The 15009-nt window shown below is 40.9% G+C and overlaps 1 protein-coding gene across 1 annotated transcript in view; it reads left to right on the top strand.

Moving 5' to 3' along the window:
• Positions 1-15009, top strand: part of LOC117558269 (copine-8) — a 102874-nt gene that overhangs the window by 24138 nt on the left and 63727 nt on the right. Inside the window, exons 2-3 of the mRNA XM_034234323.1 lie at positions 11949-11989; positions 14077-14123. Of these exons, the coding sequence (XP_034090214.1) occupies positions 11949-11989; positions 14077-14123 (88 nt within the window). The remainder of the gene's footprint in view (positions 1-11948; positions 11990-14076; positions 14124-15009) is intronic.

Below are 15009 nucleotides of genomic sequence, written 5' to 3'. Positions count from 1 at the left end.
CAAATCATAAAGGTTATCAATTGATTTTCCTAGTGACACTGCAGCTCCCCCATTCTTAGCATCCATAACAGGTTTTTTTGCATACTAACATTGGCGGGGGCATTTTTATCACATGAAAAGTGACTCAAGAGAGGTTTTCAATTGCCAAAAGATATGTAAGTGTAAGGAAAGAAGTGTGCCAGGGGTCTAACACAGAATATCTTTGGTAAATCGTAAAAGGAAGCCTTCCTCAACGTGTCACTCTTCTTTTTATTTTCTGCTTGTGTTTTTCCATCCATTAGCATTGCTGTTTTTTTCCATGTGTGGGTTCTTTATCTTAAGTAAATACCCACGATATAATGGACCTTCCCATATCGTAAAAGCCTAATTTAAAGCGATTGTTTGTGAAGGACATTGGACGTAGTTGAAATGGAAAATCATTGGACCATGCACAGGTTGCTCCACGTGGTTTCCCTGTGTGTATCTACATGTGTGTAAATGTTTCTAGTTCAGTGAGAGGGTGGAGTCTCCACAGAGCCGATTCAGGTCATGGTCAAACAGAGGGAGAGACAGACAGACAGAAAGAGAGGAAAAGTGAGGAGGGGAAGAAGAAGTCAGAACAAGAAGTACTGCTTTGAGCCCAAAATCCCTTTCCCCTAAGAAGAGGATGACTTGGAAATAGAAAATATGTAAAAGCAAGAAGTGTGGAAAGCTCAACAAGAGATCTGAAAGCATAAATGTGATGACATTTAAAAAAGCACAGCGTCTATCAGGCTTGAGATCTGCTTTATACAGTATAGTTATTAAACAGGTACATGAGGTCCAAATAACCAAACATCTGATTAGATCGTTGGATGAAAACCAGCAATTAGAATACAACTTGAGTCTTTGGCACAGAGTAGAGTAGCTAATTCAATATTCTGATTAAGTTGCCTTCCTTTGAAAGCACAGCAGAAAAATGTAGCTTAATTTATAGTTCTTCATTAACCAATTGTCACATTAGGAAATCTAAAATCCTTAGTGGTTTTGGCATGCATTCAAAAGCACACTCATGCAAACTGTAGCTCATTTCGTGTCACAGGAAAAAGGGCTTGTTCTGGGGACCTGAAATAGTGTTGGTATCACTTCAGCAAAAACATAGATGGCTAATTTTTGCACTCCACACTAAGGGTTTCACAACTACCAATATTTACTAGTCGACGCGTTTTTCAAAATAGCAGTCGACTAGTCGTTACGTCATAATAAAGACACACAAAGAGAGGTGTACAACTGTATTTTATATTGGAACTCATACAGTTACATTAAACACTGCATTTTAATTTGTGTTACATGGCTGAGTAAATAACAAACAGTAACTGGACTTAGTAAATAACAAACAGTAACTGGACTCACCAAAATCGACAGCAAAAAACTGTTTACTGAAATGCCACGTAAATCCAGTGCGCAACAGCGCATTGCGCAACACTTTACTCGCTGTCCTCCACGATAACGTCCACCTTTCCAGGTTTTTGGTTTGCGTTGAGGAACACCAACGCATCGTCATGTGAGGGAAGGAGGCTTGACCGCTTTCGGGTGAAAGTGTTGCCTGCCAGGGAAAAAACCCTCTCACTCGGGGTGCCTGTGGCTGGAATAGCCAGGTAGCTCCTCGAAAGCTTGGCTAAACGGGGGGAAGCGCTGCACGTTTTCTCCAGTGGGTTATCCATAGTGGGGATATGCGGTGTCCGCTGGCAGTAAACCCTAGCTCATCATCCGCATCACTGTTGACCCGTTTGTTCTTGCTGCTCGTCTCTGTCCTGTGCTGACGCCGGTCCGTTGCTCACTGGTGCTAGCATTACTGCTAGTGCTAGCTGTCGGCAGCGGGTGTCTCATCTTCAGATGGTTGCGCCTAGCAGATGTATTTGTGTTGTACTTCAGTACAGCTGTACAGCTGTACACAACTGACACTTCACTGTGGAGTTGGTTACATCTTTGTTGAAGTACTGCCATACATAAGAATGTAGGACGTGTTTTGAAGCATTTTGCAGCACCTCGTTTACCTCCATTTTTCACACGACTAATCGACTAGGGCCTACAGCGCCGACTAGGGGTAAAGGTAGTCGACTAGTCGACTAGTCGATTAGGTGGTGAAACCCCTACTCCACACCTGTACTGTTTCTTTCTCACAACTATCTTTTTTCATTCTCTATCATTTCCTTCCCTTTTTTGCCCATGTATCTTTATTTCCTCTGTTGCTTCTGCTTCCTCTCCACTCCTATAGTGAGCCAAAAATCCAATTTATTTCTGTAGTGTTGAGAGGGATGTGAGGGTCCCGGGGGGATTCTTTGCTGTTGTGTCGCCCAGGTAGCACACTGTCAGGGACATGGCCTTTCAAGCCAAAAAAAACAAAAAACCACAGTAGATATTTTCAATCATTTAACAGGGAGGCAAGAGAGGAACGATGGCAAAGCAGAGCGGGATAAACCGATGATGGGGAGTAGACATGAAGGGAAAGAAGAAAATAAATAAGTGGAATGGGGAAAAATTGGATTGGAGGTGAAAGAAGGGAAAGGGAGGTGGGGGAAATTGAATGAAAGGGTGATTACCACAAACACTACGACACTGATGGAATCCCAGTCAGAAAACACCCCCACGACTGTCAGTCAAGTCAGTCAAGTTGCCCCAATTGGCTGCCAGTAGTTGCTATGGTTCCCGTCCCCACTCTGCTGTTATCCCCGTGGCTCTTGCTGTTGCTGTTGACCAAACACACAGAGAACCAGGCATTCGACATAATTACAGAGTTGTCATATCAGTACGAGATGCTGCCTTTTCCATATCTCTGTTGTCTTTTCTTTTAAGTTCCTCCCCCTCCCATTTTATTAACACTCTCAGAGGGAGATCGAGAAAGCAAATGAGCATGATGAAACGTCTGTGTGTGTGTGTGTGTGTGTGTGTGTGTGTGTGTGTGTGTGTGTGTGTGTGTGTGTGTGTGTGTGTGTGTGTGTGTGTGTGTGTGTGTGTGTGTGTGGTGTGTGTGTGTGTGTGTGTGTGTGTGTGGTGTGTGTGTGTGTGTGTGTGTGTGTGTGTGTGTGTGTGTGTGTGTGTGTGTGTGTGTGTGTGTGTGTGTGTGTGTGTGTGTGTGTGGTGTGTGTGTGTGTGTGTGTGTGTGGTGTGTGTGTGTGTGTGTGTGTGTGTGGTGTGTGTGTGTGTGTGTGTGTGTGTGTGTGTGTGTGTGTGTGTGTGTGTGTGGTGTGTGTGTGTGTGTGTGTGTGTGTGTGGTGTGTGTGTGTGTGTGTGTGTGGTGTGTGTGTGTGTGGTGTGTGTGTGTGTGTGTGTGTGTGTGGTGTGTGTGTGTGTGTGTGTGTGTGTGTGTGTGGTGTGTGTGTGTGTGTGTGTGTGTGTGTGTGTGTGTGTGTGTGTGTGTGTGTCCCACCCATCTTGTGTCAGATTTAAAAGGTAATGCCTCAGAGGCATGGCCGGGGTGACAAAGATGATTTGATCAGATCTGAGATCTGGAAAGGGATTCCCTTTAATGACAGTACGATTACAAATGTGTGTGTCAACTGTCAAAGACGTTTATAGGTTCGCCTTGACCTCAGTTGACCCCAAGTACAATATCTAGCTCATTTGAATGATTTTCGACCTAGTTGTGACGTATTTCTTTTAAATAAAAATCACTGTAACGACCAAAACTGTTTTTAGCTTGATGACGAATTTAAAACCACTGATTTACAGATACATTGGATGGTGATGCAATGCATTCACCCTGAAGATTGGTTTGAAGGCTTTGTAGATCCATAGTCAGTGCTGGAATTGGGCCGGTACTCACCGGTACGCAGTACCGGCACTTCTGGTTCTGACCCATGGAGTACCGGCACTTCTTGCTTAGTACCGGCATGCTGGCGGTACTCCGGTACTCATGCACCGTGCCAGTACTCAACACTCTCCCCGCCGTTCTTATTATACATCCATATATATATATACAGCCGCCCGGTACTCAGTAGATGCGTCATGAGGTGCCGAACGGACATTCTCATCGCTCTAACCGCTAGAGTTTCACAGCGGCTGTCAGCTGTTTACTCCTGTCATTCAAACAGAACGTGCTGGAGAGGGGGCGGGGCTTATCTTCTCCATGTAAATACTGTGGTGGAAACGACTATGTCAAAATTAACCTATTTGACCGTGATTTAATAGTAATACACGTTTCAAAATAATAATAATAATAATGCCGAAGTAACAACATACTGAAAACTGTTAGTAAAACCATGTTTTAATGCTTTACCATTTACATACCTAGATGCACGTGTGTTGTGTTTATGCAGTGCAACTCCCACCCAGTGGGTGGCTATGTAGAGTGATAGAACAGAGCAGGCACGCCCCCGAGAGAAGGAAAGCAAGTCACGTCACAAATTAGCATTTCTAAAATGTTAGCGTGGATTAATAAAAGTGCAAAAAGACAGCGGTTGTCGCCGGAAGAAACTTCAAATACAGAGAATGCTGTGCCTGTGTTGGAAATTGTGTCTGATGAGGAGCTTTCTTTGGTTGATCCTCCTGCTCCAAGTTCTAGTGCATTAGCATTAGCACTAGCTCCGCCGCCTCCTCCAGAGCCTCTAACGTTAGCTGCTGCTGGCGCAACTGCCACCACCAACACCGGGCAAAGCGATGCACCTGACTGCTGGACAACGGACCAGGTGCAATATTTTTGCAAGACCAATGCATGGCTCCTTCTTAAAGATAAGAAGCTAGGATGTCGGATATGCAGAGATGTCAAATCTTTGGGAATACACACTGGACAAGGACTGAAACTGTCAACTGAATGGGGTGAGTGTGCAGTGTCTCATTTCGGTGTTGACAAGGGCAAACAACAAGCTAGCCTGAGAAAAAAAATCAAAGAACATAAAGAATCACAAGCCCATGTAAAAGCTGCTGACATCCTTACATCTGCTTCATGTGAAACTATTCAACATCAAGTGCAGTCTATACATAAATCTGAATTAGACACCACTATCAGAGTTTTTCGAACGGCATATAAAATTGGCAAACATAGCCGGCCATTCACAGACATGCCAATTGATTTGAATGTACAGAAACTGAATGGGCTGAACGTGGGCAGGGTTTTGCACTCCAATAAAACCTGTGGCGAAATCATCTACCACATAGCTCATGAGCTGAAGAAAAAAATGGCAAAAGACATTACAGAAAACCAAAGAAAACTCTGTGTTTTGGTCGATGAATCTACCACTATTAGTGGTAAAACGGTGCTTGTTGTGTGTCTACACTCAGCATTAGCTGATGCTGAGCCCGAAACGTTTTTTTGGGAGCTGATCGAGTTGGATGGAACAACGGCTGATGACATCACAAAGGCGTTAATGGAGTGTCTTGGAAGAGATTTTAACGAGGACTTTTTAGGTCAGTGTTTCGTTTCTTTTGCATGTGATGGGGCTTCAGTCATGCTAGGGAAGAGAACAGGCGTTGCTACCCAGTTGTGTAGTAAATTCCCAAGCCTGTTTGTGTGGCACTGCTCCAATCATCGTCTAGAGCTGGCAGTTGGGGATGTGGTCAAGGAGGTCTCAGGGCTCAATCATTTCCAGATCTTTTTTGACAAACTCTATTCCTTGTTCCATGCCTCCCCCAAAAATCAGAGGCAGTTAGCGCAGTGTGCGCAAGCAGTCGGACAGCGTCTCCTGGTGATAGGGCGTGTTTTGTCCATCCGCTGGGTGGCTTCAAGTGAAAGGAGCGTCAGAGCAGTCTGGGAAAACTACCGAGTGCTTCATGATCACTTCACAAATGCTGCAAACGACACAAGCAGGGATTCCAGAGACAGAGCAAAGTACAAGGGCCTGGATGATGTGCTCACATCTGCAACGTTTGTCAGCAATCTGGGACTGATGTACGATGCGCTCACAGAGCTCAGCGACCTCTCTCGGCAACTCCAAAAAAAGAGAGATGACACTGCCTACAGCAGATAGGCTCTTAACTCGAGAAATACGAGTTTTTGAATCCATGGTCACCATGCCTGGCCCACACATGACTACAGTTCATACAGCTCTAGCTGAGAAGTCCTTCAAGGGTGTTGCCCTGCGTGAGAATGGCAGACTTGTACAGATTCATGCAGGTCAGTTTTTCCGCAGTATGGTAGAGAATCTGAGACACAGAATGACTTCCACAACCTCCTCTCATGTCAGCACAAGAGAAATCCCAATACATGGCCGGGAGGCCCGGGACAATCAGCTAATCCAGGACATGAAAGTTATCCATCCTGGAAGTTGGCCTGAAGAGGAGTTAGACGTACAGTATGGGGACGTAGAGGTGCTACGTTTGTGCGAAGTGCTGAAAGTGGACAGAAGAGAGACTGTTCAGGGCTTTCGCAAATACAAGGAAACCAGGGCATCCCGTACACCTGCTGCCATGGAGCCTCTACTGAAAGCAGTCCGAACCATCGCTGTCTCCACTAGTGAGTGTGAGCGGGCATTCAGCTGCATGAACGATATCCTTACTGCAAAAAGGAATGCTCTCTCTGTCAGCCGACTGTCCAGCCTGGTTTTCATTAAATGTAATGGACCATCACTAGGACAGTTCAATCCGGAACAGTATGTGAGGTCCTGGCTGGCAAAGGGAAGGAGAAGTGCTGATGAAAGAGCCTGTCCAGCTCCAGCCCCTGATACTGATGTCCCCAAGGCCTTCTGGAGCCTTTTCTAACAATGTGAAGTATATTGCAAAGCAGCTCACCCAGTGAGAAGACTTTTGGCATAATGTGCCGATTTGTACAGATCCTGGAGATAGAAGGACTTCAGACCAACCAGGGAGTTATCTGATCAGCTTGGTGTTCAATGTAACTCTTTACCATGGCTCAGACTTTGTTACTTGCAGTTACAGTTTCTCATTTTAGATTGTGCAAATTTTGCATTTGTTTTTACATGTTCTTTGTTCATGCTCTTTATCATTTTTCTGAGTTGGAAAGTTAGATTGCATCATAGTTTACTTTATACATATTTGTATTCTTCAGTGGTGAAGTATATTGCAAAGCAGCTCAGCCATGTGAGAAGACTTTTGGCACTGTTTCGTTTTTCGTTTTCTGAGTTGGAAAGTTAGATTGCATTCAAAATGTACAGAAATACTTAATTTTGTTAAAGCTTTTTATAAAAAATGCTTCTGACCAGAGCTTTGTTTCCTTGTCATTAATGTTGAACACCACCAGAGGGGCTCTCACCTGAAAGGTTTCTGCTTCATGTGTCTTCAGCAGAAGATCTAGACTTTGATTGCTATATTTTCAGTTAATATTGACCTTACTGAGCTTTAGCCATATCCGCTGCCTATCATAAAAAATGTTAAGTACAGTAAACCTTTCTAAAATATACAGTAGTAAAGAGACAAACCCACCAGCATTATAGTAGCCAAATTCTTGTTTGTGGGCTGTATATATAAAATTGACTTGAAAAAGTTGCTGATTTTAGAGTACTGGCACCTTTTTCATTCCAATTCAAGCACTGTCCATAGTGACCTACCTACTGCATGTATGCATACCTAATTTATTGTGCAATAAATCTGCAATTTCTCTGTAGATGAAACCCATTCAAGAATTCCCAGGAAATGTGGAAGAATTCTTATAAAAATCAGAAGACATTGATATGCTATTCTCAGAAATGGTATGCCATTGAAATCTCTAACATCCTAATCACATAATGGGGGTGCTTTGTACATGTTTTCACTTAATCGCTTAAGAGCTGTATAGGTGACTACTTGGAAAAGGGTACTACCATGTGATGTGTACTTTTGCAGAAAAATCAGATTGTCATAGGCTGCCTTTTTAAATATTTTTTAAAGTAATTCATCACAGCATAACCAGAAAAAGTTAGGTGCAGCAGTAGGTTGTTTTTCTTACAGGGAAGATTGAGATGGATTGAAACATATGAAAGCCTCAATGAGGCTGTGTTATATTTATTTAAAGGCATTAAATCAAATTTCCATAATACTCGTATGAGAAAATATAATTTTTTGGAAACTGCTAAATATACTAACACACTATTTTAGTGTAGTAGCTTTATTCCTGTGCCTCGAATGGTCTGCCTCTGGATGAAAAGAGGAAAGGAGCGAGAGGAAAAGAGCCATGACTCGTTCAAATTATCCGCTGAAGTGGAAATCCTGAAAATGTGTCTTACACACACACACAAATGACATATTCACTCAAACACACATGCACAGGGGGAGCCCATTTGGAGTTTCACCATGTGTGATGTGCTCTGAGCAGCAGCCAGTCAGAGAGTGTGTTGCTTCAAATCTGCTCTCGATGGGAGAAAGTGTATTTTCACGTGTTCCTAAGAGTACCACACAGACTAAGTGTCTGTGGGGGTGCAGAGTGGGAAATGACACCACCCGAATAGTGTCACAGTATTGCATTATAGCTTTTATTTTTCGAACATTTAAGTGTGCATTCATCTTTCCATGTCCATGTCAAATGAAAGACGATGGCAGTGTAAGTGTAGATCAAGAAATAGGCCTTATCTTTTCTTATTAGGCAACAGATTCTCTAGTGTGTGTGTGTGTGTGTGTGTGTGTGTGTGTGTGTGTGTGTGTGTGTGTGTGTGTGTGTGTGTGTGTGTGTGTGTGTGTGTGTGTGTGTGTGTGTGTGTGTGTGTGTGTGTGTGTGTGTGTGTGTGTGTGTGTGTGTGTGTGTGTGTGTGTGTGTGTGTGTGTGTGTGTGTGTGTGTGTGTGTGTGTGTGTGTGTGTGTGTGTGTGTGTGTGTGTGTGTGTGTGTGTGTGTGTGTGTGTGTGTGTGTGTGTGTGTGTGTGTGTGTGTGTGTGTGTGTGTGTGTGTGTGTGTGTGTGTGTGTGTGTGTGTGTGTGTGTGTGTGTGTGTTGTGTGTGTGTGTGTGTGTGTGTGTGTGTGTGTGTGTGTGTGTGTGTGTGTGTGTGTGTGTGTGTGTGTGTGTGTGTGTGTGTGTGTGTGTGTGTGTGTGTGTGTGTGTGTGTGTGTGTGTGTGTGTGTGTGTGTGTGTGTGTGTGTGTGTGTGTGTGTGTGTGTGTGTGTGTGTGTGTGTGTGTGTGTGTGTGTGTGTGTGTGTGTGGTCTTTGTCTTTGTCTTTGTCTTTGTCTTTGTCTTTGTCTTTGTCTTTGTCTTTGTCTTTGTCTTTGAATTGTGGGAGTAAATGACCAGAAACTGTAAACCTTAGCCAAACACTTGAAGTTTCTTGAAAGTCTTGCAAATGTGGCGGGAAATCATTGTGCAGATCGCAAAATTTGAAATTAGTGATGTGGCAGATTACAAGAGTTGGGGTTTTTCCGCATAGAAGTCGCCAACAAACAGGAGAGACTGATGGGCTTTTGTTTTGAGAACAATATAAGATGGTACTTTATTGATCCCAATTTGGGAAATTGTTTTTGTTGAAGCAGCATAAAAGACAAGACATTTTACAATAAAACAAATAAACAAGAATAGAAATAAAATAGAAAACAAACATTCAGAGAGGAAAATGCCATTGGAAGTGTTCATAAGTTCACACAAGAGAAATAAGTGAGCTGAAGAAGGAACACTTCTCTCTGTGTCACAGCCTTTCCCTTGAATTGATAGCATGACAGGAATCATTACCCACATTGTCATATCCCTTCCACCAGCAGGATACAGCAGGGCACTTGAAATAGATGAAAGGAAGTAGATTGGAGAGCAACTCTTAATTCTTATAGAGGCCCTTAACACGCTAGAGTGATTTAACCTCATTGACACGTTAGTGATCCCAATCTCTTGTTTAGAGTCGGCGAGGTCCTGATAATTTATTCCGGTAAATTACTCTGACCTACTAATTGACCTGACCGAAGTTATTGAGTCTATGTAAGTTTACTGCTTGGCTCAGATCCACCAACGTCAGCAAGATCTCACCTCTATTAACTTCCCCGAAGAACCAGGTTCAATTAACTGCTGTTTCTATTCAGACAACTCTTTTTTAATCTGTTTAAGGGATCCCGAAGGATTTTGATATCAGTAAATGGAGTGTGTTCCTACCTAAGTGTGTGTGGCAGAGTGCAGTCTTACCTTTGAAGCAGGAGAGGAGAGCACAGATTTTCTTTTAGTTGTCCCAATTCAACAGGTGAGATCAGTTTATTTGAAGAAAAATAGGTCCAAAACTAATACAGGGTTTTTACCTTTTAACACATTATAATCATACGCAACATATCATGCTGGGGTTATATTTTTATCTAAAACCTTAATTCATATTTCTCATCTATCCAAGATCTAAATAAAGCCATTGGTTATAAGATTCCTGTACATCCTAATAACGCCTTCCAGGATAGATCTAAATAAAGCTATTAGGTCTAAGATTCCCGTACGTCCTATTAACGCCTTCCAGGATAGATCTAAATAAAGCTATTAGGTCTAAGATTCCCGTACGTCCTAATAACGCCTTCCAGGATAACCTTACCGAGAGCCATTTACCCAGCCCTGAGGGCCAGAGCCTACCGGGAGAGAGTATACCAGGGGTTTCGCCCTCTCTCTCGCGCTCTCTCAAAAAACCAGTCTCTTTATGCTCAAAAAACCGGATCGAAACCCCAAAAAACACCTCCTCTATTCCCAACCAACATCTTCTATTGGCTATGGCCTAAGACACACCTTCCCATGTTTGTGTAAAAAAAAAAAAAAACATGACTAGACATTTTCTATGGCTATGACATAATCACCTTTTTGAGGCCTCAATGTGTTTCTCCTTAAGTCAGGAGCCCCCCTCCTTGTGCACCCTTGTGAGAGGAGAGGGAAAAAACTGCCTACTCTCTTATCAGAGAGTAAGGCATAAATCATTTATAGGTCTTACACTCAACTTAACAAACCACTGGTGTTTTGTTTATGCTGTAAATATAGAAAAACCTAAAATATGAAGTATTTTCATTGTGGGTTATACAAGAATATAATTGATTATATTTGATTATAACTAACTTTCGTTTTAAGTATTCAACATACAAACACCCTCTTTTTAAAACGCAAAGTTATCAAACAGCAACAACTACAATTGTAAGCATACATACATATTCAAAAACCATCAAGAAGCATTCTCATTATGGGTTCATACAAGAATATGATTGATCATATATGATTTATAATTAACTTTCGTTTTAAGTATTCACTTCATATATGATTTATAATTAACTTTCGTTTTAAGTATTCACTTCATATGGAGATCTCAACACTCTCCTCTCCTCTCTTCTCTCCTCTCTAGATCATTAGGTGCCATCATCACCACCATCATTCATCTCATTATTCACAAATCAGGATTAATGACAAGGTCTTATGCCACTTTCGTATCAAGCCATTTGGTTCCCTCTAGTTCTCCTTCGTTTTTCTGAGGGCGAACATAAATTCTTCGGTTTTATTAATGTTCATCTTAGCTGAATCTCAATGGTTTGCCTAGACAGAGAGCTGAACAATATATCACTCTATGATCTTAGACGTTATGTTTCTCAAGCATGAAATGGGGAGCCTTCAAATCTGAATACCGATAAATAAAGTCTGGTTAGTTGAATGCACTTCATGCATGTCCTGAAGATTTGTAGTGGATGTAGGTGAAAGCTTTTTGCGCAGGGCTGTTGCTGTCTATGTGATAAGGAAGGATTTCAATTTGGGACTATTTTCAGATGTGAATGAATACACATTTTATGGGAGCAGGTTGATTTAGCTTTTAGACCTTTTTAAGGCAAGGTAACACCTGCTAGTAGCATCAGTTTATTGTTCATATGTTATTTTCATGAGCTATAAATAGTCTTATGCTTTTTAAAATCTTGTTAAGATAATCTGGCTGTTATACATAGTACTATTAATATTTGTTCTTTGTATTCTACCACCTCGGATAAGAGTTTCAGTGGGATACTGTAAACAGAGTGTGATGCTAACGTGCTGAATCATATTCAAGAGTCCATGAATAGTCTGCGTGTTAAAATGCGTTCGCTGCCAAATTTGGATGACAACGAAGCTGTGTTTCTGACCACTTTCCCTTCTGTGTCTCCATAGAAACCTGCTGGATAGGGACACCTTCTCCAAATCAGACCCAAGTAAGATCCACCACATATCTGTATGTCTTATAAACCCATGGTGAACAAGTTTGTGTGTCTCTGCATGATTGCCTCTTTATCATTTCAAAAATTGCTCAACAAGAAGTTAAGGATATGATTAGATATGCAAGGGGTACAATTGGAAATGAATGTAAAAAGAACAGACGTGCACAAGTAAAAAAATAATGGGATTAAATGGCAGGACGAATTAAAAAAGGACCAGTCGAAGGTCATTTGTGTAGCAGTATGTAGTCATGAGTCACTCCTTAAGTGTTTTTTTCTCACTAAATGCGTAAGTTCTGCTGGAGAAGTGTGACTAATGCATGAGCCAATTAAGAGGCTTCGACCTATGGATTTACAAAAAATTGTGTTAATTCTCCTCTTTATCCAGCAGTTAAAATCATTATAATAATTATATTAGTAACAAGGCTGTTAGTTAAAGGAGGAGATCAACCTTTTTGAAAATAGCTTTTGCGCTTCCTTTTATAGACTCAGATGAGAAGATCGGGTTATGGTTAGGGAAGATCAATAACCCCCTTGTTTGATAAATTACTTTACTTATTTGGCATCTAAAAAAATTATTTGAGAACTTATCATATAGTTAATTAGCTTCATGTGTGTGTGGGTGTGTCTTAGGATGTATGAACAGATATCAATGGCTCCTACTTTTATTTATACTTTTCATTTGTAGCAGTACAACATTTTAAAAAGTACTCTATTATAAGTGAAAGTCGTACATTCAAAATCTTACTGAAGTAAATGTAAAAAGGTATGGCATCAAAATGACTAGATTATGATTATTGATACATTAATATTTTCATCACAGTTGGTACATGTAGAGCTATTTTGTATTACTTTATGTACTGCTGCTGGATATTTTACCCTCTAATAAATGTCAGTTTTCATTTATAAGTTGATTTACTTTTTATATTGGCTTAAAATCTGAATCTGCAAAGTAACTAAAGCTGTCCGACAAATGTAGTGGAGCTAAAAGTACAATATTGGTTGAAGTATAAAGTAGATCACTGGACCCACTAATACACACACTGTTTTTGCAATACATAGTATGTCAGCATATTCATAAAAAGCATGATAAATAAACGACTCCATGATAATGATGGCAGAGATAAACACGATGACGAGAATTACGGTAACATGATGAGGATGAGTGGAGGAGGAGGAGGGCTTGCTGAGTGGTGATCACGATTATGCTGAGCATGGTGTCTTCGGACTCCTGATATGAACCAGACTGACAGCAAGAAAGAGCAAGGAGGGAAAGAAAAGAGGAAATAAAAGGATGTATGAGAAACATAGAGATACCCTGGATCTGTCACTTGCTGGTAAAAATACATTTAAAATGAGAGCAGTGATCAAATTTGACAGACAACAAGAAATTGTAACGCAACCACTGCTTTCAGGTACAAGCAGGATTGAGTCATTAAACCCTTCAATACATAAGCATCCAAAACCGCAAAGAAGTTTTCTATTTTATAATTGGTTTTATTTGTATCTTTTCCCAGAAATATATTATCTATCAGACCCCAGAAATAAGACGAAATATCGTGTGTGTTTGTGTGTGTGTACATTCTCATTTTTACATCCTTTCTGGCACTTATCTGAGAGGCACATCAAAGGCCTCGAGAAATTAAGTGTATGATGAGTGAGCTCAGTAATTTTCCTTTTATTAAATTGTCCTGTTAAGGGGAAATTGGATAATGTTCGCAAATGATGTCTTTCACCATCTTAAGACAGAAAACATGTTGGGCTTCATGAATAAAACTATTAGGTGCTTTGATGTAGTTTTATTATTCATAATTCCTGCATTTATGGCTTGTTAGGCATATTCGGATGGATCCAATAACACTTTTAGCTTGGTGTTATATGAGAGTAATATTCATTTGTCCTTTGTTAGCTTAGCCACCATTTGAATAATATGATTTTATAATTTACAATCCTTTCGTACAGTTGTCAGGTAGTATATTGATAATAAGGAAGGTTTTTAGAATAATAAAGCTGGAAAACTATGCTATTAGCATGGGTTTTATCATGTTTCTAAATGTTATCTTATGTGTTAATTGTATCCACAGTATGTGTTCTTTATGCACAAGGCATGGGCAACAAGGAGTGGAGAGAGGTGAGTGTTAAAGAGAGTGATTTTATGTTTCATTGCCAACATTTATCCACATGTTATCCTTATAAACTTGGATTTTATAACAGACCAATGGTGAAAACAAACAAACAGTGGAAACACACTCAAATGCATCTTTATCTACTCCTAAATCTACTTCTGGCTAGGATTATCAAGCTAGCCATGGTACAATAAGAGGCAACAGCTATGCTAGTTGCTATCTGTGGTTTTGCACAGTGATGCTTTAAGTTAAATGCTAATTTCTTCATGCTGGCAAGCTGACTAATGCTGCGTTCCATTTACCATCAGTCGTAATCATAGCTGGGAACACTGTCACACCTAGGGTTGCCAACTTCCAGAAATGGAAAAACGGGGGACAGGCATGTGTCCCCCGCGCTCGCGAAGATTTTCGGGTTTCTGGCGGATTTAGTTACTTTTTTTTGTTACTTTATTTCGGTTTTAGGGTTATGTTATTTAATTCTTTTGGGGGAGCCAGCCCCCTAGGGTTCGAGGGGTCAAACCCCCCAAAACCCTCAAAATGCATAGAAAACTATGCATACCTATAACACAATACAAACACAATGGTCTTACACCTGCATTAGGCTACTACATCACATTTTACATCAGCATGTTCAAATTGGATAGGTGGGCACTATAGGGACATCTGGGCACCTCGATGTACAATTGGCTATTTTGTCCAAAATGTTAAAAAATAAATATTTGAAAAATGGTATTAAGTAATGCAAAGTATACATGATGTGAACATGCACGGTACATCATTATTAGACTTAATGTTATCCTTCAACCAACCATTTTCCCAGCAATTTCCCATCAATCAGCTGACTGACTCTCTCTCTCACACACACACACACACACCACACACACACCACAC

This window comes from Gymnodraco acuticeps, unplaced genomic scaffold, assembly GCF_902827175.1.
Source record: "Gymnodraco acuticeps unplaced genomic scaffold, fGymAcu1.1, whole genome shotgun sequence".
Taxonomy (NCBI): domain Eukaryota; kingdom Metazoa; phylum Chordata; class Actinopteri; order Perciformes; family Bathydraconidae; genus Gymnodraco; species Gymnodraco acuticeps.
The sequence above is the reverse complement of the archived record's forward strand: the minus strand, read 5'-3'. Positions and strand labels throughout refer to the sequence as shown.